Here is a 22,739-nt window from a genome sequence, read left to right on the forward strand (position 1 = left end):
ATCTGGCCGAATTCAAATGCGTACATTCGCCCGCCTTCGGCTTCGGGAACGCTGAAATATACCCGAATAATTCGGGTAAATTCGCATTCGGGAGTCCTGGAGAGCACCCCTGGCAGCGGGCTTCTAAATACAGGAAGTATGGGAACCAGAAGAGAGGGAGCAGAGAGAAGCATATCGGTAAAAGGAAGCAGCAGCTGCACAGTGCGCCATTGTAGCATCATTGCAGCTTAGCTAGCTGTAACAATGTGTCCCTTCAGCCCTCCCTCTGCCCTCTTCACAAACTTCTGGTCAGCTGCTTCTGCAGCCAGGACAGGGATTGAAGGAACTGAGCAGTAAGAAGAGGGGTCCATGCTGTTAGAGCTGAGCCGAAATTTTAGTAATTTCGCATTACTATAATTACGCATGCGAAATTTGCGATTACGATGCGAAATTGCGGTAGCGTAATTGCCATTAAAATCGTAATTGAAAATACCGTAAGCGTAATTTTCAACGCGTAATTTCGCGTTTCGTTCATGCCGTAATTTCGCATTAAACGCTACCGTAATTTCGCGTTAAACCGTAACGCTCCGTATACTATAAAAAAGCCGCCGACTTTAAGGGTTAATAGCAAAGCCCCCTTAAATGCTAAGAGCCTCAAATTTGGAGAATATATTAAGGAGATCAGGAGGAATAAGAGGAAAAAATTTTTTTTCAAAAAGACCTTATAGTTTTTGAGAAAATCGCTGTTAAAGTTTCAAAGTAAAAATGTATACATTTAAAAACCCGCCGACTTTAACGGTTAATAGCAAAGCCTGCTTAAAGTTTAGGAACACCAAATTCACAGGGTATATTAAGGGGATCAGTGGGAATAAGAGGAAAAACATTTTTTCAAAAAGACCTTATAGTTTTTGAGAAAATCGATTTTTAAGTTTCAAGGGCAAAAATGTCTTTTAAATGCGGAAAATGTCAGTTTTTTTTGCACAGGTAACAATAGTGTATTATTTTCATAGATTCCCCCAAGTGGGAAGAGTTTTACTTACTTCGTTCTGAGTGTGGGAAATATAAAAAAAAACGACGTGGGGTCCCCCCTCCCAGACCTCTTTAACCCCTTGTCCCCCATGCAGGCTGGGATAGCCAGAATGCGGAGCACCGGCCGCGTGGGGCTCCGCACCCTGACTATACCAGCCCGCATGGTCCATGGATTGGGGGGTCTCGGAAGGGGAGGGGCAGCCAAGCTTTCCCCTCCCCCTCTGAGCCCTTGTCCAATCCAAGGACAAGGGGCTCTTCTCCACCTCCGATGGGCGGTGGAGGTGGAGGCCGCGATTTCCTGGGGGGGGGGGGTTCATGGTGGAATCTGGGAGTCCCCTTTAAAAAGGGGTCCCCCAGATGCCCACCCCCCCTCCCAGGAGAAATGAGTATAGAGGTACTTGTACCCCTTACCCATTTCCTTTAAGAGTTAAAAGTAAATAAACACACAGACACTTAGAAAAAGTATTTTAATTGAACAAAAAACATAACCACGAAAAAAGTCCTTTAATATTCTTAATTAACCATTAATACTTACCTGTCCCTTTAAAAGCCAGTTCCCACGCAATATCCTCGGAAATATACTAATCAGTTACAATGTAACAAAGTTGTTACAATGTAACAACTTTGTTACTTTGTAACACTACCGCACCCGACGTCACTCGCCGCTCACCCGCCGGCCGCCGCATACACGCTAAGTCCCTGCCGGCTCCCGCCGTCCACTCCGCCTACACCTGTCACCCATATACATGCTGGCACCCATGGATGCCAGCATGTATATAGGTGACATGTGGGAGAGGCGGGGAGGGCAGCGGAGCCGGCGGGGACTTAGCGTCCTTCACCCGACAGAGCTCTGAGCTATATAGCTCAGAGCTCTCGAAAGCATCTTTGTATTTGGGCTCCAAGGAGCCCCATTGGTCCTTAGCAGACCAATGGGGTTCCTTCTGATTTGAAGGAACCCCATTGGTCTGCTAAGGACCAATGGGGCTCCTTGGAGCCCAAATACAAAGATGCTTAGGGAGCTCTGAGCTATATAGCTCAGAGCTCTGTCGGGTCCGTGCGGGTGCGGCGGCGGCGGCGAGTGACGTCGGGTGCGGCGTAGTTACAATGTAACAAAGTTGTTACATTGTAATAACTTTGTTACATTGTAACTGATAGAACATTTCCGAGGATATTGCGAGGGATCATTTATTTAAAGGGACAGGTAAGTATTAATGGTTAATTAAGAATATTAAAGGACTTTTTTCGTGGTTATGTTTTTTGTTCAATTAAAATACTTTTTCAAAGTGTCTGTGTGTTTATTTACTTTCAACTCTTAAAGGAAATGGGTAAGGGGTACAAGTACCTCTATACTCATTTCTCCTGGGGGGGGGGGTGGGCATCTGGGGGACCCCTTTTTAAAGGGGACTCCCAGATTCCACCATGAACCCCCCCCCCCCAGGAAATCGCGACCTCCACCTCCACCGCCCATCGGAGGTGGAGAAGAGCCCCTTGTCCTTGGATTGGACAAGGGCTCGGAGGGGGAGGGGAAAGCTTGGCTGCCCCTCCCCTTCCGAGACCCCCCAATCCATGGACCATGCGGGCTGGTATAGTCAGGGTGCGGAGCCCCACGCGGCCGGTGCTCCGCATTCTGGCTATCCCAGCCTGCATGGGGGACAAGGGGTTAAAGAGGTCTGGGAGGGGGGACCCCACGTCGTTTTTTTTTTATTTCCCACACTCAGAACGAAGTAAGTAAAACTCTTCCCACTTGGGGGAATCTATGAAAATAATACACTATTGTTACCTGTGCAAAAAAAACTGACATTTTCCGCATTTAAAAGACATTTTCGCCCTTGAAACTTAAAAATCGATTTTCTCAAAAACTATAGGGTCTTTTTGAAAAAATGTTTTTCCTCTTATTCCCACTGATCCCCTTAATATACCCTGGGAATTTGGTGTTCCTAAACTTTAAGCAGGCTTTGCTATTAACCGTTAAAGTTGGCGGGTTTTTAAATGTTTACATTTTTACTTTGAAACTTTAACATCGATTTTCTCAAAAACTATAAGGTCTTTTTGAAAAAAAATTTTTTCCTCTTATTCCTCCTGATCTCCTTAATCTCCAAATTTGAGGCTGTAATGCGAAAATCACGCGAAAATCACGCGAAAATTACGCGAAAATTACGCTTACGCGAAATTTCGCGAAATCCTTCTTCATTACGATTATGTACTTACGGCCATAATCGTAATTACACTAATTACGCGAAATTTCGCGAAATCGTAATTACGTCATTACGCTCATCTCTACATGCTGTGCGTGTCTGCTGCCGTTTTGCATTCTCTCCTCCACAACTCACTGTACATTAGCTCCTCTGTCACCTCCATCCCGTGCCTGTGATCTCTCCCCCTCTACTGATTAGCTCTCAGCAGGCTGTCTGCAGGCAGGTACAGTTAACCAGTTGCTCAGAAGTCTAATCTTTGCAATCTTTACACCAGTCATCAGAGGAGTTTAGAGGTCTAATGTCTGGCTGCTGTGGCTGACATGAAGTTTGTGAATGAAGGAGAAAGCTCTGATTTCAATTATTTCCCCTGCCTGTGTTTTAACCCACACTCAAACTCACTCTTTCACTTTTTAACCACTTGAGGACCACAGTCTTTCTACCCCTTAAAGACCAGGGCCTTTTTTTCCCATTCAGACCACTGCAGCTTTCACGGTTTATTGCTCGGTCATACAACCTACCACCTAAAGGAATTTTAGCTCCTTTTCTTGTCACTAATACAGCTTTCTTTTGGTGCTAAAGACAAAAGAAATACCGAGAGCCCAATATAGTGTAGTATGCAAAACAAAGGGTTGGAAATGAAAAGTATATAATGTATATACGCACAAACGTGGGTTACCTCCTAGGTAACCACTGTATAGGCAGGTGAGGAGATTAGACCTGTCCTCACTCAGGATTAAAAGTCGCTCTCTGTAGATAAGGACATAAGGGGCAACACCCCTCCACCAGAGGTGGATATTGATAATGTTAGAGTGAACAGAGGCGCCAGCAGGATAAAAGGTTCTAAAAGGCTTAAAATCCCTCAGGAGGTGGTGGTGGACTCGCCTTCCCGAAGCAGACAAGATACCGTCAGTTTTATGACAACAGGTTTATTAATAAACAGTGCAACGCGTTTCACGGGTATGTTCCCGCTTCTTCAGGCAATAAACAGATAGGAGTACACAGTATAGTCTCAAGGTCACGAATAGCACCTCTGTACCGGTGAGTCTGAAGATCAAGGTTTATAATAAAGATCAAGGTTTATAATCAAGGTTTATAATAAACCTGTTAATAAACCTGTTGTCATAAAACTGACGGTATCTTGTCTGCTTCGGGAAGGCGAGTCCACCACCACCTCCTGAGGGATTTTAAGCCTTTTAGAACCTTTTATCCTGCTGGCGCCTCTGTTCACTCTTACATTATTCTTTTGGTGCTATTTGATTGCTGCTGTGATTTTTAGTTTTTATTATATTCATCAAAAAAGACATCAATTTTGTCAAAAAAAATGATTTTTTTAACTTTCTGTGCTGATATTTTTCAAATAAAGGAAAATTTCTATATACATTTTTGTCCAAATGTATTCTGCTACATGTCTTTGATAAAAAAAAAATCCAATCAGTGTATATTTATTGGTTTGGGTAAAAGTTATAGCGTTTACAAACTATGGTGCCAAAAGTGAATTTTCCCATTTTGAAGCAACTCTGACTTTTCTGAACACCTGTCATGTTTCATGAGGGGCTAAAATTCCAGGATAGTATAAATACCCCCCAAACGACCCCATTTTGGAAAGAAGACATCCCAAAGTATTCACTGAGAGGCATGGTGAGTTCATAGAAGATTTAATTTTTTGTCACACGTTAGCGAAAAGTGAAAACAATAATATAAAACAAAACAAAATAAAAACAAAAATAAAAATGAAAACAAAAAACAAAACAAAAATAAAACAAAAAAAAAGTTTCCATTTCTGCTAACTTGTGACAAAAAAAAAAGAAATCTGCCACGGACTCACCATGCCCCTCTCTGAATACCTTGGGGTGTCTACTTTCCAAAATGGGGTCATTTGTGGGGTGTGTTTACTGTCCTGGCATTTTGGGGGTTGCTAAATTGTAAGCACCCCTGTAAAGCCTAAAGGTGCTCATAAGACGTTGGGCCCCTTAGCGCACCTAGGCTGCAAAAAAGTGCCACACATGTGGTATTGCCGTACTCAGGAGAAGTAGTATAATGTGTTTTGTGGTGTATTTTTACACATACCCATGCTGGGTGGGAGAAATATCTCTGTAAATGACAATTTTTTGATTTTTTTAAACACAATTGTCCATTTACAGAGATATTTCTCCCACCCAGCATGGGCATGTGTAAAAATACACCCCAAAACACGTTATACTACTTCTCCTGAGTACGGCGATACCACATGTGTAACACTTTTTTGTAGCCTAGGTGCGCTAAGGGGCCCAACGTCCTATGAGTACCTTTAGGATTTCACAGGTCATTTTGAGGCATTTGGTTTCTAGACTACTCCTCACGCTTTAGGGCCCCTAAAATGCCAGGGCAGTATAGGAACCCCACAAATCACCCCATTTTAGAAAGAAGACACCCCAAGGTATTCTGTTAGGAGTATGGTGAGTTCATAGAAGATTTTATTTTTTGTCACAAGTTAGCGGAAATAGAATTTTACTGTTTTTTTTTCCACAAAGTGTCATTTTCCGCTAACTTTTGACAAAAAATAAAATCTTCTATGAGCTCACCATACTCCTAACAGAATACCTTGGGGTGTCTTCTTTCTGAAATGGGGTCATTTGTGGGGTTCCTATACTGCCCTGGCATTTTAGGGGCCCTAAACTGTGAGGAGTAGTCTTGAAATCAAATGTCTCAAAATGGCCTGTAAAATCCTAAAGGTACTCATAGGACGTTGGGCGCATACATTTAAAAAAGTCGCGGTCAAATTTAGGCGCGATTTATCGGGAAAAGAAAAATACCGTAATTTAGAAATATCGATAATTTAACGATATTTGTATTGTAAAATTGATATTTCTGATTATTAATATTACAGGTATAAAACAGATGTGAGATAAAAACGAAAATATAATAACGTTAAATATCGTAATGTAATTCAACAACACAGCTTAACCCAACCCTACTCTCACACAGAACCCTCCCCTGGTGGTGCCTAACCCTAAATGTACCTAACCCTACTCTGACACAGAACCCTCCCTGTACCTATCCCTAACCCCTAGACCCCCCTGGTGGTGTCTAACCCTAACCACCCCTCTGGTGGTGCCTAACCCTAAGACCCCCTGGTGGTGCCTAACCCTAACCACCCCCCTGGTGGTGCTTAACCCTAACCACCCCCCTGGTGGTGCCTAACCCTAACCACCCCCCTGGTGGTGCCTAACCCTAACCACCCCCCTGGTGGTGCCTAACCCTAACCACCCCCCTGGTGGTGCCTAACCCTAACCACCCCCCCCCCCCTGGTGGTGCCTAACCCTAACCACCACCCCTGGTGGTGCCTAACCCTAACCACCACCCCTGGTGGTGCCTAACCCTAAAACTCCCCTGGTGGTGCCTAAACCTAACCATCCCCCCTGGTGGTGTCTAACCCTAAATTATCGTAAATACTTCATATATTATCGTAAATAGAAATGTCAAATATCATTATTACATCTGTACAGTGAATGTTATATTTTCGTAATTACAAAATGAAATGTATTTGGACATAATTTGCTTACATTCCATCATTAAAAATGTTCATTTACCGTTATTACACCAAAATACTTTTTAAGTTATCGTTATGACTGACATCGTTTTTCTTTATTTAGTGTTATGATATTCGTTTTGATATATTATCATAAACTTTAAATTACCGATATTACCGATTCTACAACAAAATTAGGAATATTACCGAGTTTACTTTATCGATTTACGTAAAATATCGATTTTAGGCACTTGCGCCCAAACATATGCAAAATTGAGTGTAAATTTACAAAAACGATAATTAACATTAGAAATATAGCCGCGCCCAAATTTATTAGCGCTATTTTTAGCTGATCCGCGTTGGGCCCCTTAGCGCAGTTAGGGTGAAAAAAAGTGCCACACATGTGGTATCGCCGTACTCAGGAGAAGTAGTATAATGTTTTTTGTGGTGTATTTTTACATATACCCATGCTGGGTGGGAGAAATATCTCTGTAAATTACAATTTTTTTATTTTTTTTTACACACAATTGTCCATTTACAGAGATATTTCTCCCACCCAGCATGGGTATGTATAAAAATACACCCCAAAACACATTACACTACTTCTCCTGAGTATGGCGATACCACATGTGTGACACTTTTTTGCAGCCTAGGTGCGCTAAGGGGCCCAACGTCCTATGAGTACCTTTAGGATTTCACAGGTAATTTTGAAGCATTTGGTTTCTAGACTACTCCTCATGCTTTAGGGCCCCTAAAATGCCAGGGCAGTATTGGAACCCGACAAGTGACCCCATTTTAGAAAGAAGACACCCCAAGGTATTCCATTAGGAGTATGGTGAGTTCATAGAAGATTTTATTTTTTGTCACTAGTGGAAATTGATTTTTTTTTTTTTTTTCACAAAGTGTCATTTTCCACTAACTTGTCTCAAAATGACCTGTGAATAGGACGTTGGGCCCCTTAGCGCACCTAGGCTGCAAAAAAGTGACACACATGTGGTATCGCCATACTCAGAAGAAGTAGTATAATGTGTTTTGGGGTGTATTTTTACACATACCCATGCTGGGTGGGAGAAATCTCTCTGTAAATGGACAATTGTGTGTAAAAAAAAAAATCAAAAAATTGTCATTTACAGAGATATTTCTCCCACTCCAAAACACATTATACTACTTCTCCTGAGTACGGCGATACCACGTGTGACACTTTTTTGCAGCCTAGGTGCGCTAAGGGGCCCAACGTCCTATTCACAGGTCATTTTGAGGCATTTGGTTTCTAGACTACTCCTCACGGTTTAGGGCCCCTAAAATGCCAGGGCAGTATAGGAACCCCACAAGTGACCCCATTTTAGAAAGAAGACACCCCAAGGTATTCTGTTAGGAGTATGGTGAGTTCATAGAAGATTTTATTTTTTGTCACAAGTTAGCGGAAATTGATTTTTATTGGTTTTTTTTTTCACAAAGTGAAACTAACTTGTGACAAAAAATAAAATCTTCTATGAACTCATCATACACCTAACGGAATACCTTGGGGTGTCTTCTTTCTAATATGGGGTCACTTGGTGGGGTTCCTATACTGCCCTGGCATTTTAGGGGCCCAAAACCGTGAGGAGTAGTCTGGAAACCAAATGCCTCAAAATGCCTGTTCAGGGGTATAAGCATCTGCAAATTTTGATGACAGGTGGTCTATGAGGGGTCGAATTTTGTGGAACCGGTCATAAGCAGGGTGGCCTCTTAGATGACAGGTTGTATTGGCACTGAAGTGCAGGAAGTGCATGATGTTCTCAAATCGTGAACTGGACATGGCAGCAGAGAACATGGGCATGTGATGTATTGGGTGCGTAGACCAATAAGACCGCAATACATTATTTTTGACTAGACCCATGTTAAGGAGAAGGCCCCAAAAAATGTTACGTTCGGAAACTTGGAGTGGTTTCCACCGAAAAGGCTGGGCATGGTAGCTTCTTGGATTGGCGGTTGCGTATTGTGTGGCATAACGGTTGGTCTCAGCGACAATTAAGTCGTAGAGACCAGCAGTGATCAGAAGAAAAAATTCTGTCACTGCGGTGGGGCGGGTGAGGGTTTGGCCGGGTGATCAGAAGCCCGCAGGGGGCAGATTAGGGCCTGATCTGATGGATAGGAGTGCTAGGGGGTGACAGGAGGTGATTGATGGGTGTCTCAGGGGGTGAATAGAGGGGAGGATAGATGCAATCAATGCACTGGGGAGGTGATCGGAAGGGGGTCTGAGGGGGATCTGAGGGTTTGGCCGAGTGATCAGGGGCCCACACGGGGCAAATTAGGGCCTGATCTGATGGGTAGGTATGCTAGGGGGTGACAGGTGGTGACAGGAGGTGATTGATGGGTGTCTCAAGGTGTGATTAGAGGGGGGAATAGATGCAAGCAATGCACTGGGGAGGTGATCGGGGGGGGGGGGGGGTCCGAGGGCGATCCGGGGGTGTGGGCGGGTGATTGGGTGCCCGCAAGGGGACATATGAGGGTCTGATCTGATGGGTATGATGGGTAGTAGTGACAGGGGGTTATTGATGGGTGATTGATGGGTGATTAGAGGGGAGAACAGATGTAAATAATGCACTGGAGAGGTGTTCAGGCGGGGTCTGAGGGTGATCTGAGGGTGTGGGCGGTAGTTTGGGTGCCCGCAAGGGGCAGTTTAGGGTCTGATCTGATGGGTAGTGGTGACAGGGGGTGACGGGGTGATTGATAGGTGATCAGGGTGTGAATAGAGGGGAGAATAGATGCAAGAAATGCACTGGCGAGGTGATCAGGGCTGGGGTCTGAGGGTGTTCTGAGGGGGTGGGCGGGTGATTGGGTGCCCGCAAGGGGCAGATTAGGGCCTGATCTGATGGGTAGCAGTGACAGGTAGTGACGGGGTGATTGATGGGTGATTGATGGGTGTTCAGTGGGTGATTAGAGGGAAGAACAGATGTAAACAACGCACTTCGGAGGCGATCTGCGGGCGGTCTGCGGGCGATCTGAAGGTGCGGGCGGGTGATCAGGTGCCTGCAAGGGGCAGGTTAGGGTCTTATCTGATGGGTGTTAGTGACAGGTGGTGACAGGGGGTGATTAATAGGTGATTGACAGGAGATCAGTGCGTGATTACAGGGAAGATGTATACAGTACACAGGGGGGAAGGGGGGTCTGGGGGGGTCTGGGGAGGTCTGGGGAGGATCTGAGGGTGTGGCGGGGGGTGACCAGGAGCCCCCAGGGGGCAGTTTAGGACCTAACCTAAAAAATAGCGTTTACAGATAGTGACAGGGAGTGATTGATGGGTAATTAGAGGGGAAAACAGATGTAAACAATGCACTTCGGAGGCGATCTGAGGACGGGTGTGCGGGCGATCTGAGGGTGTGGGGGGGTGATCAGGTGCCCGCAAGGGGAAGGTTAGGGTCTGATATTTGATGGGTGTTAGTGACAGGGGGTGATTGACAGGTGAGAATAGATGTATACAATACACAGGGGGGATCTGGGGGAGTCTGGGGAGGATCTGAGGGTGTGGGGAGTGATCAGGAGTCCTCAGGGGGCAGTTAGAACCTAACCTAAAAAAAATAGCGTTGACAGATAGTGACAGGGAGTGATTGATGGTTGATTAGGGCCGGTGATTGGGTGCAAACAGGGGTCTGGGGGGTGGGCAGGGGGGGTCTGAGGGGTGCTGTGGGCGATCAGAGGGAAGGAGGGCAGATCAGTGTGATTAGGTGCACAGTAGGAGGGCTGCAGCCTGCCCTGGTGGTCCCTCAATCACTGGGACCACCAGGGCAGGAGGCAGCCTGTATAATACTCTTTATATGCGGCAGATCGGGGGTTAACATCCCGCCGGCGCTTCCGTATGGCCGGCGGGATGTTGCCACGGGTGGGCGGAGCCTGTTGCCAGGGGCAGCGCGCGTCACCAGTGACGCGATCGCTGCCCCTGCATGCCGAAAGGACGCGCCTCCGATGGGCGTATTGCGGTCCTTTCGGCATCCACTTTGCCGCCGCCCATCGGCTGTGGGCGGTCGGCAAGTGGTTAAACTAAGCCTGGCTGACAAACAAAATGGCCATAAGTATTTATGCTTACCTAGGGCTGCTTCCAGCCCCCTGAAGTCTGTTGTGGTCCCCTCCATTGTGCCAGGGTGGAGTCCACAATCAAGCTGGGTTGCGGGGAATGGCACATGTGCGGTCCCAGCTACACACACTCCAATCACGAACCAATAAACAGGATTGTTTTGCCTAAGTGCAATGACCATCTTTGTGAACTGCCCATGGACAATATGCTCCCTGCAATAGGAGCACAATCAGATGGTGCACACAGCTGAGAATGTGAATGCGCAGTGGCCGTGACTCAGTCGAGTTGATGAATTTACAGGCCTGACAACAGTAACTCTGAGGGAGTCAGGAGGATAGAAAGTGAGCTAACGGACTACAGGAGGCTGGAAGATGCCCCAGCCCCAGGTAAGTATAAATCCTTGTGGTCGTTTTGTCTCAGGTACACATTGAGCTGAATACTCACCTGACGACCCAAGAAGATGGATTCCAGTGATGTCTCTTGATGATGAACGTCCCTGATCCATCTCCCTGCGGGTGGTACACATGATGACACACGACAGATGCAAACGGGAAGTCAAACGTTCACGGTACTTTGAGTTGAGTCGCCAAGGATTTAAAGATCGGATCTGCTGTGACGGACGTTTTCACCGCACATCTCCAAACGTCGCTAGCGTAATCACGCATCTGTACCAATGTCGCATAATTGCAAAAACGATCGCTTGTCACTCACAAAATTGCCTGTCGTTGGAATAATTGCATAGTGGGTGTGGGCCTTTAAGCAAGCCTGCAGTGAATAAAAATGCATTTATTAGAAAGAGAGCTTAAACAGTACCCCTTTGGTTTTTGCTCTCAAAAATAAATGTATATATAGATATCATACCTTAGATATTATTTGTATATCGATAGTCCCTTAGTGGGATGCCTCTGGACAGTCCTTAGGTTTCCCGTAACACGCAATAATTGTCGCCCGTCTGGGATTTTCACATGATCTCTCGGGAGAATTCAGAGACTGCAGCTGTGCAGAGGGATCACTAGCCTTCAGGCAAGAGATGCATTCTGTTGCTATGGAGGGGTGAGGACAGATGAAAAATGGCAAAGGAGGGTGCTAGTTCCTGTGCATGTAGCGCTGAGGGGTAGTTGATGAGGATGTTGTCAGTTGGGGCGGCCGGTGACAGTGGGCGTTTGGCGGTGAAAAGTACAAATCCGTCCCTGATTAGAGCCCAAATAAACATGAGAAACTTTCATCCTTTCTGCCCCCTCCAGTACCTGTAATTATGAGTGAAATTCCGTTTTATACTGTTGTCTGTGTCAGGAGTGACAGTGCCGGATGCAGCAGTCACCTCCACCAGCATCAGCTTCCGGACCTCATGTTCTCCTGATTGTCCTCCTGGCTGGAGATTCACCACCACCTGCTGTGATGAGACATCATCTCCATCATGTAACACTTCATCTGATGCAAGAAATGGGACATTCTCCAGCCTACAGCCTCTAACACTGTACAGGATCACCACCACACTGCACAGGGATGGGACGTCACACCTTGTATGGAGCAGCAACATCACAACACTGGAGCCAGGTGAGACAGCTTTGCTCATTGTCTGTATATAAGGTGAACTTGGGAAAGAATAACTCATCCTATGTAGATGTTTTGGGCAAAACAAATGCTTTTTAACCACCTTACGACTGCCTAACATCACTGGGAAGTCGCAACGTGGCTCACCCAGGAACGACCTAACGCCGATTGGCGTGAAGTCCTGGGGCAGATATTAGCAGGAAACGCTCACACGCATGGGCCCTCAAAATCCACCTCTTTAAGACGGCCTACCCACCCCCTACCCCACAGTAACTCTCTACTAAATATTTATTCCACAGCCCTACCTAGTATTTCCATCCCCCACCTTATATTGTAAGCAGCAGGGTCCTCCCTTCCCTAGTATATTTTACGTTGTGTGCTCCTTTCCTATGACCACCTCATACTTGTATTACTGGCCCTACCTAACCAGCCCAAATCACATGATCATGTATCTTGTACCCTCTCCCTTCCCTAGTGTATTCTACATGATAGTGTGCTCCTTTCCTATGACAGCCTCGTACTTGTATTACTGGAGCTACCTAACCATCCCAAATCACATGATCATGTACCTTGTACCCTTTCCCTTCCCTAGTGTATTCTACATGATTGTGGGCTCCTTTCCTATGACAGCCCTGTACTTGTATTACTGGCCCTACCTAACCAGCCCAAATCACATGATCATGTATCTTGTACCCTCTCCCTTCCCTAGTGTATTCTACATGATCGTGTGCTCCTTTCCTATGACAGTCCTGTACTTGTATTACTGGCCCTACCTAACCAGCCCAAATCACATGATCATGTATCTTGCACCCTCCCCCTTCCCTAGTGTATTCTACATGATAGTGTGCTCCTTTCCTATGACAGTCCTGTACTTGTATTACTGGCCCTACCTAACCAGCCCAAATCACATGATCATGTATCTTATACCCTCTCCATTCCCTAGTGTATTCTACATGATTGTGTGCTCCTTTCCTATGACAGCCCTGTACTTGTATCACTGGCCCTACCTAACCAGCCCAAATCACATGATCATGTATCTTGTACCCTTTCCCTTCCCTAGTGTATTCTACATGATTGTGCGCTCCTTTCCTATGACAGCCTCGTACTTGTATTACTGGGCCTGCCTAACCAGCCCAAATCAGATTATCATGTATCTTGTACCCTTTCCCTTCCCTAGTGTATTCTACATGATCGTGTGCTCCTTTCCTATGACAGCCTCGTACTAGTATTACTGGCACAGGCGTCTCACCCACCAGGCAGCTATAAATTCTTGCCTAGAGCAGCAGGAGGAGCCAGGAGCACTGCTGAGTAGTGAGAGAAGAAATGCCTCTCAGCCCACTTAGGTATCAGTTTACACAGCAGCAGCTAACAGCAGCGCCTGACTGGACTCATTACTGATTCACTCACTGATTAATTCAGTTCCTTCAGCTCAATGATTCAAAGAACCACAGTAATGAGTCAGTGAGAGAAGGTTCCGAGTACAGCATCAGCTCCTGAGTCCTGACTCTTCACTCTGATTCACTGATTTATTCAGTTCCAGTCTCTCTGCTACTGGTAACTGTGTGGATGTAGAGACTGAGCGTAGCCGGATTAGCAGCCTGGCATGGACTCCCCCCCCCCCCCAGGCCGCCTTTTATTCAGTGATTTAGGGCTGGGCTAGTGTCTGGTGTATTCAGGTTTGTTGTTGTACAGCAATGTGAAACACTAGGCTAGCTGATAAAAGTGCAATTAGAGGACAGGCAAACTGGTAAATATACACAGCATGATGCAGAGCTTGCCTGAAGGGTCTGTGGGAAAACATCTGTCTTGTCTCTTCCCATTGTTATAATGACTGCATGTGCAGATAAGGTGTTAAACAGGTTGAAAAGTTTTGACAGTCCCTAGACTCCAGGAGGGCTGCTTTCTGACTTGTGTGGGAGACTGGCAGGGACAGCAATCCTATTACTGGCAACTAGTCTCTGTCTCTGTGTAATGTGGGACTGCAATACAGATTAGCTCTCTGCTCTATCTCAGGCTATTCTCAGTCTCACTCCACTCCTCCTATCTCTGGGCTAGTGCACGACAAAAATCGCAATAGCAATCGCTAGCAATTTGCAAATGCGACTTCATAATTTGGGCTGAGGCTGCCATGATAACGGGCCTCAAGTCTATGTTTCCCCACAGGCCAAAAGGTCCCAGTCCTCCCCTGGTAGCAGCATAGTGTGTGTGTATAGTGTATATCTACTGTGTGCTGTGTGTGTATAGTGTGTGTGTACGTGTATAGTGTGTGTGTGTGTGTGTGTGTACTGTGTGTGTGTACTGTGTGTGTGTGTGTGTACTGTGTACAGTGTGTGTGTTGTGTGTACTGTTTGCGTGTGTGTGTGTGTGTGTGTTTGTGTGAGTGCATGCCGCGATAAGTATATTTTATGGTGAAACGCTCTGCTGCTTTACAACTATTTTCTGGTGAAACCATGCCGCAATAAGTGTACTTTCTGGTGAAACGCTGCTGTTTTATAATTTTCGGGGGTCTTGGGGGTGGGGTTCATCACAGGGGTGGTGTTCACCACGGGGGTGCGGGGTATGGGGCTGGGGGGAAATCATCGCGCCACAGGATTTCTCGCCTGGAGTGACAAAATGGCTAGAGATGCCCCTGATTACTGGGCCTGCCTAACCAGCCCAAATCACATAATCATGTATCTTGTACCCTCTCCCTTCTATAGTGTATTCTACATGATTGTGTGCTCCTTTCCTATGACCACCTCGTACTTGTATTACTGGACCTACCTAGCTAGCCCATATCGCATGATCATGTATCTTGTACCCTCTCCCTTCCCTAGTGTATTCTACATGATCATGTGCTCCTTTCCTATGAAAGCCTCATACTTGTATTACTGGACCTACCTAACCAGTCCATATCACATGATCATGTATCTTGTACCCTCTCCCTTCCCTAGTGTATTCTACATGATCGTGTGTTCCTTTCCTATGACTGCCTGTACTTGTATTACTGGACCTACCTAACCAGCCCAAATCACATGATCATGTATCTTGTACCCTCTCCCTTCCCTAGTGTATTCTACATGATCAGTGCTCCTTTCCTATGACAGCCTAAAAGACAAAAGACAAAGACAAACACTTATATAGCGCTTTTCTCCTGTCGGACTCAAAGCGCCAGAGCTGCAGCCACTAGGACGCACTCTATAGGCAGTAGCAGTGTTAGGGAGACTTGCCTAAGGTCTCCTGCTGAATAGGTGCTGGCTTACTGAACAGGCAGAGCTGAGATTCAAACCCTGGTCTCCCATGTCAGAGGCAGAGCCCGTAACCATTACACTATCCAGCCTAATGCTTGTATTACTGGACCTACCTAACCAGCCAATGGGAATAAGTTAATTACTTGAGCAAGTTGCGTGTAACTTAGAAATAACTGCCCCTACCATTCTTAGTAAGATCTATTGTTTTATTAGCAGTAACCAACGCCTTTGCTCCTCCTCCTTTCATCAGGTGGTGCAGTAAATCCAGCCGTTTTACCTACCTGTTCACTGCATAGCATGTAAAAATGTACAATTTAAAAGTTTTACCAACTGACTTCGGGGAAAAAAATTACATCTATAGGTTAATCAGTGGGGAAGCTAATGAGCTTAAAACCAATGCAAACTGAAGTTGCATTGTATCACGCCAAAACACTTTAACCACTTCCCCTCCCCCGGCACGAGTATCTATGTCCCTGTTTACCTTGCAGGGACATAGATACTCCTGCCTCCCTGCTGCGCGCTCCTGCTTAACCCCCCCCTCCCCGCACGCTCCTGCGCTCATTACCGCCACTGATTGTTAGCTGTGTGATCGATGAATGGGAACACAGTTCCCATTCCTTAATTTAAGTCCCCGTGTGAATGACCGCAGCTATCTATGAGATGGCGCCGTCATTGACAAGACCCGACCTTACATGTCCACACATTGCTTGCTCTTTGTGTAGTAATACTACGCATCGAGAAGTTCTACCTGAGGTCATCTTGTGGCCAAATAGTAATACACACAATTTTTTAAATAAAAACACCATTTTTACTTGTTAAATTAACCCCTTACCTCCCACACTCCCCAATATTTACCTTTTTTTTTTTTTTTTGTAAAAAATAAATAAACAATTAAAAAAAAAATAATCATAAATAGTTACCTTAGGGACTGAACTTTTTTAATATGTATAGCAGGAGAACAGAGGCACCAGCAGGATAAAAATGGATAATACCTTTAAAATTTGCTGGGAGGAAGTGGTGGACTTACCTCCATAAAGCAGACATGGAAGACTGTCTGAATAGTAGCAATGACATTTATTATATAGTACCCCAAAAAGTGCAGTGCAACGCGTTTCGCAGGCCCAGCCCGCTTCATCAGACAATAAACGTGGGGACAAAACAGAATTTCAGCAATATCAGGTATAGCGCCTCAGGCAATACATGTGATTGCTACTATTCAGACAGTCTTTCATGTCTGCTTTATGGAGGTAAGTCCACCACTTCCTCCAAGCAAATTTTAAAGTTTTTATCCACTTTTATCCTGCTGGCGCCTCTGTTCTCTTACTGCTATACCGTGTCCACCCCTGGTGGAGGGATGATCTACACCCTTTCACATCTACAGAGAGCGACTTCTTATCCCTGAGTGAGGACAGGTCTAATCTCCTCACCTGCCTATACAGTGGTTTCCTGAGTGGTAACCCACGCTTGTGAGTATACTCTTCTCACTGATTATCCTTCCTTTATTTTTGCATAACATACTACACTATATTGGGCTCTCGGTTTCTCTAATTTTTTTAATACAGTATGTATGTCAAGATTGTATATATCTGTTAATTTTGAAACTGTGGGCTTGTAAATAGTGACAGACGCAAAACTGAAAACAATGTACCTTTATTTCCAAATAAAATATTGGTGCCATACATTGTACTAGGGAAAAAATGTAATGCTGCAATAACCGAGACAAAGGGGTAAATAAAATGTGTGGGTTTTAATACGGTAGCATGTATTATTTTAAAACTGTAATGGTTGAAAACAGAAATAAATTTTTTCCATTTTTTTTCTTATATTTTCTGTTAAAACACATTTGGAATAAAATAATTCGTAGCAAAAAGTACACCCCAAAGAAAGCCTAATTGGTCTAAAAAAAAAAAAAAAAAAAGAAAAGATTGTTTAGTTGTGATAAGTAGTAATAACGTTATAGGCAAATTAATGTAAGGAGCGCTATTGCTCTGTTTTTTTTAGGGGGAAAAAGCTTGGAGGTGAAGTGGTTAAAATGGACTACAAGGTCTTCTTTTTTTTTCATAATGTCACTAGTGTCACTGGCATTTATAACAATAGGATGATAGCATGTTTGAGCACTGGACTAGTACTGACTAGGTCAGCACTGCCCACGCTGCTTACGTAGCTATTTTCTATAAGCAGAAGGTGAGGCCTGATCTTCACTGCTACAGAGGATCAGCCCATAATAGGCAGGAGTGCAGCACTTCCTCTGCCTCTGGTGCTTCTCACAGAGACTCATGGAAGATAGTGCAGCCTAATATTAACCCAGGCTTGGGGCAAAAAAATCATGCTGCTAGCAATAATCCCAAGCCTGGGGCGGGGTTACTGCAGAGAACGCAGCGGAGTGGCATTCAAAACTCACTTCCCAGGCAACCAGACAACCTCCTTTGTGTCCTCCAAAGATTCCTCAGGTTAGATTGCCATCTGTTGTATAAAATGCAGCACTGACCTAGATTCCAGGGGGAGGGAATTCTGGGGGAGGGCTGCTTATACTGGAGGGGGTTATCTCTTGAATATATGATTTGTTCTATTTGCATTGCTTTAATACCTTAAATAAAACCTGTAACTTAAAAAAGTTCCCCTGGGGGGTACTAACCTCGGGTGGGGGAAGCCTCTGGATTCTATTGACGCTCTCCCCGTCCTCCTGTGTCCCACGGCGGTCTCGCTGTGCCCCTCCGACCAGCAGGGATGTAAATATTTACCTTCCCGGGTCCATCGCAGGCGTAGTATCTTCTCTCCGCTTGGGGAGATAGGCAGAAATAGCCGATCGCTGTCAGTCCACTCTACTGTGCAGGCGTAAGTCTCCTGCAAGTCTCCTGCACCTGCGTAGTAGAGCGGACCCGACAGAGAAGGATAAATAAATCAGCACTTATCAGCGCTTGCCAGGCTTGTCGAGGGAGGATTCCGGGACACTTCGGGGGAGCCAGCGCTGGACTGCCTACAGCTACAGGGGTGGGGGAAGATTCATTGGGACAATGAGACTTCCCCCTCCCGAGGTGAGTACCCCCCAGGGGACTTTTTTTTTAAAATAGGTTCTCTTTTAAATCCAGCACTAAGCAAAATGCCAAAGAGTTTAATCTATGGTAGAACCTAATCTTATGCATTAATGACAATAATTATCTTCCATGTTCAGTCTTATTCGTTGAGTTCATTCAACTGAAGAACAACTACACCGAATATTCTCGCTAATGTTGCTGAATTATGATGAATATACTATGAATATGATATAGAATATAGATGAATATGAATATAGTAATTATTTTCTCTTGTTGTCTCTATGATAGTTTTACAGCCTTTGAGTAGCACGAGTCCTGCGATTGCTGGATCTGTATCGGCTGTGATTGTTCTGCTCGTTGTCGTGATTCTGGTGATATTCTGGAGGCGTCACTCATCCCGGTATGGACCTATTCTGTGTTTAGTGAAGATTATTTTTAGGTGTAAAATTAATTCTACAGATGTACAAAATAGACTTTTTTTCTTTCAAAGAATTTTTATTTAGCTCTTTAAAAAAATTTTTTTACAACCATTTGGAAAGAAAACAATATGAAACAACACAATAGGATTTTGAAATAAAAATCCCCCCCCCCCCCCCCATTCCTTCTTAGTAAAGAAAACTCAAGACAACATTGAAGCAGGAAGGTATCTCAGGAACAAAAAGTGTTGCTCTAGGGAACAAACAGTGATCAGTGCACTGTGTACACAGCCTAACGTTTTCCCACTTAAGTTTTTTATGTTTGAGTGCCCTTTAAGACCCTCCAATAAAATAGATTCTTTAACTAGCTATACATGAAGGATGTGAAAGTGTGGCCTCTGGTATTGCTCCTCTAAGGCCAATCAATAGAAAACCCGTCACTCAGGCTCGGTTCACACTGCTATTTGTGAGCCAAATGGATCTGGTAAGCGGATCCGATCTCCGCTTCACTGGATCTGGATGGCTCTGTGCACACTTCCAAAATGGATCTGATCAATGATCAATCGGATCGGTTTTCACTTCGCTTGCCGGCAAATACACACCTAATGCTGTTTTTTTTCAGTTTTACATCCTTCAGTAATTACTAGCCTATAATTTAATAACATACCCTCTTGACATACATATTTTAAAAAAAATATTTCCTAAAGTCTGTAGGAGCAATTTTACAATTTGGCCACATTACTTCCTATTCGTGTATAAGTACGCTAAATAGTAAGTAATGCGTCGCAGTGTTACTTCGGAAATGACGCAGGCATTTCATTGATGCCTTCGATCACGTCAACCTAGAGGGGAGATGAATGAATGGGAACTTTGAACATGGTGAACATTCATCTAACGATTGGCGGTGGGAGCGGTGGAAATGAGCCGGAGGCAGTGCCGCGGCACAATCAGAGAATGATCACTGTTTGTGAACAAAAACAGTGATCATTCTCAGTAGACATGCACAGATTTGCTCAGGAGACTTCTGTTCCCTGCCACCAATCCCCCCTGTTGCCGGGTCCTGTTGTGCCGCAACCGCACGGCCACGCACGCAGCCCCACACATTGCATGGATGAGAGTCTCGAGTCCCTGCAGCTGCGGACGTGAGACTCACATCCATGCAGCAGTAATGGTTAAAGGGAATTGTCAGGAACCGGCCTGCGGCACGCCTGCATATACGGTTCCCGACTGCAGGTTTGACCAGATCAAGCGGGAGCAGCCTTATTCAAGCTACAAACAAGGCTGGGATCCCTCAAACGCTCCTTACTGACACCACTAGCTGTTGCTAGACACGTCCACTCGGCTGTCGAGTGCTCTGCACGCAGTCCGCGCTTTCGTATTCGGGGCAGCTTTGCGCTTTAGGCCGAATACGGGAATGCCACGCACCCACACACACACACAGTACAGTTGTACAGTAACACTGCACAATCAGGCACTGACTTATAATGCAAGTTACACTGTAGTGCAGCAAAACCACTAACAGTCGTTCCGAATGATACTGTTAGCCACTCTGCTGTCAAGCGCAAAAGTGCCCCGTACACACAATGCAATTACAATCTCATACGGTAGGGTTGCTCAAACGTACAATCAGGCATGAACTTATACACAGTTACACTTCAGTCTCTTCTAGGCTATGAGTGTTAATTTAGTACAGCAGAAGTCAAACTTATTAAGTAACGATTTAATATTCCAGGAAAAAAGTGGACAAATGCTGAAAATAATATATACAAAAGATGTACAAAAAACAAAGTAAAAAAAGTTACAAAGTAAAAGTAACAAGGATAAACGGTACAACGATACACACAAGGATATTTGCATAAAAATAAAAATGGGATAACGTTACCAGCATATCGATCTGAACGTTGTTTGCGGGAGGACGCAACTTCTGGTCAGGAACCAGGTTAGTCCTAGCGTTGTGCTATCTCCAAAGACTACAAGTTGTGACTGTCCTAGTTTCTGTTTTATAGTCCCAAGTGTTGCCCGGGCAAAGGATGTTTCATCCCACAATCTAATGCAATTTCCCAGACTGTAACAGGCAAACTTCAAAGCTTTTCCTGTCACACTTTGCAGACTTCAAAGCAATTCTGTGTTAGTTTTGGATCTTTCAGAGATTTCAAAACACTTCAATAAAATCCAATTTGCACAGGCAACTATAGTCTAGTCCATACATCAAAAGATTGTATTTTGGTCACAGGTAGCCGTTTGCATGTAATTACCTGTAACCAGACACAGACAATCACATCTGAGATCGTATGCTATTGTTCCCCCTCAAATGCAAATGTACTACAGGAGAATAAATTAGCAGCATCCAACTTCCAGAGGAACTGACTACAAAAGCTCAAAGTACTTCATTCTGCCATAAAAACAAACCCAGCTTTCCCCAAAGCCAGAATGGCTGTAGCTGACATCACATATAATACAGTCAGAAAAATGAAAAATATGCTTCTGTATTATCCCAACATCCTAACTAGCTGCTATATCATGACAGGAATCTGAAGTGAAAATGATTTGTATGTATAGTACAGCTAAGAAATAGAACATTTGTAGCACAGATATAAGTCTAATATTGTTTCCAGTACAGGAAGAGTTAAGAAACTTCAGCTGTTATCTATGTAAAAGAGACTCTCTGAGCTCTCCAACCCACTGGGTTGCTGTTTTCTGGAGCACTTATCTTAATCTGTCCCTGACTGTTTCTTTGATGTATAAGATTTTAACTGCAGGGAAATTGAAAGGGTCACTCATTAGCTCTACTTGTATTATAGTTTGAAATACAGAGTGTGGTTTGTAATTGCAAATATGACAGAATTATGCAATGTTATAAAAAAGCTATATATCTAAACATTCAAATTAGACTATTATCTTTGCTACTAATGATCTATTAATTGTCAGTATGACACATGCAAATCATTACATCATGAGTGTTTTTTTTCACTTCAGTGTCACTTTAAGTTCTACGTTTCAGTTAAGAAAATAGTTGTTTTTGTTTCACTTATTTTCCCATATTAACTCATTTGCTATATCCAAAACTGGACTTCATTAGTACAGCAAATTACGTGGCTACCTAATACTGCATTTGCACTCATGCATTTTTGTGCACACACTTTCACATACACCTTGTGAGTACATATACAAGTTACTTCATACGCATCTTGAACAGTGCAAATAATGCCAATGGAAAAAGTAAGAGAATAAAGTGAGGCAAGTCTCCCGAGGCTGAGGGGGACGCACCAGATTGTGTGAAGACCGCATTGGAAATTGGGGCATAGGACCTGGTAGGAAGCCAAGAGATTCATCAGGCCTTACAATGCACCTCATCATCCTCAAAACATTTGTCCTTTCTCTTTGGGTGTAGAGCAGAATGCAGAAGGAAGGTGTCTAAATGACATATGCTTCTGTTTTAGAAGCAGCATCCGAGTAACCAACTAAATTGGCCTAAATAGTTTGTCATGCTTTATTTTTTTCTTTTCTTCATCAAACTACTTTCTAACTTGTATGTTTTTGACCTTTTAATAAATGTGAGTAAACAGAAATACACTTGTTTTATCATCTCCATTCAGAACTAGAGTTGGGCCGAACCTCCGATTTTAGGTTCGCGAACCGGGTTCGCGAACTTCCGCGGAAGGTTCGGTTCGCGTTAAAGTTCGCGAACCGCAATAGACTTCAATGGGGAGGCGAACTTTGAAAAAAAAAAATTATGCTGGCC

The 22,739-nt window shown here is 44.4% G+C and overlaps 1 protein-coding gene across 1 annotated transcript in view; it reads left to right on the top strand.

Moving 5' to 3' along the window:
- Positions 1-22,739, top strand: part of LOC137544499 (complement factor H-like) — a 200,555-nt gene that overhangs the window by 165,411 nt on the left and 12,405 nt on the right. The window contains exons 14-15 of the mRNA XM_068265587.1: positions 12,056-12,319; positions 18,870-18,981. Of these exons, the coding sequence (XP_068121688.1) occupies positions 12,056-12,319; positions 18,870-18,981 (376 nt within the window). The remainder of the gene's footprint in view (positions 1-12,055; positions 12,320-18,869; positions 18,982-22,739) is intronic.

Source organism: Hyperolius riggenbachi, chromosome 1 (assembly GCF_040937935.1).
Source record: "Hyperolius riggenbachi isolate aHypRig1 chromosome 1, aHypRig1.pri, whole genome shotgun sequence".
In the NCBI taxonomy this organism is placed as follows: Eukaryota; Metazoa; Chordata; class Amphibia; order Anura; family Hyperoliidae; genus Hyperolius; species Hyperolius riggenbachi.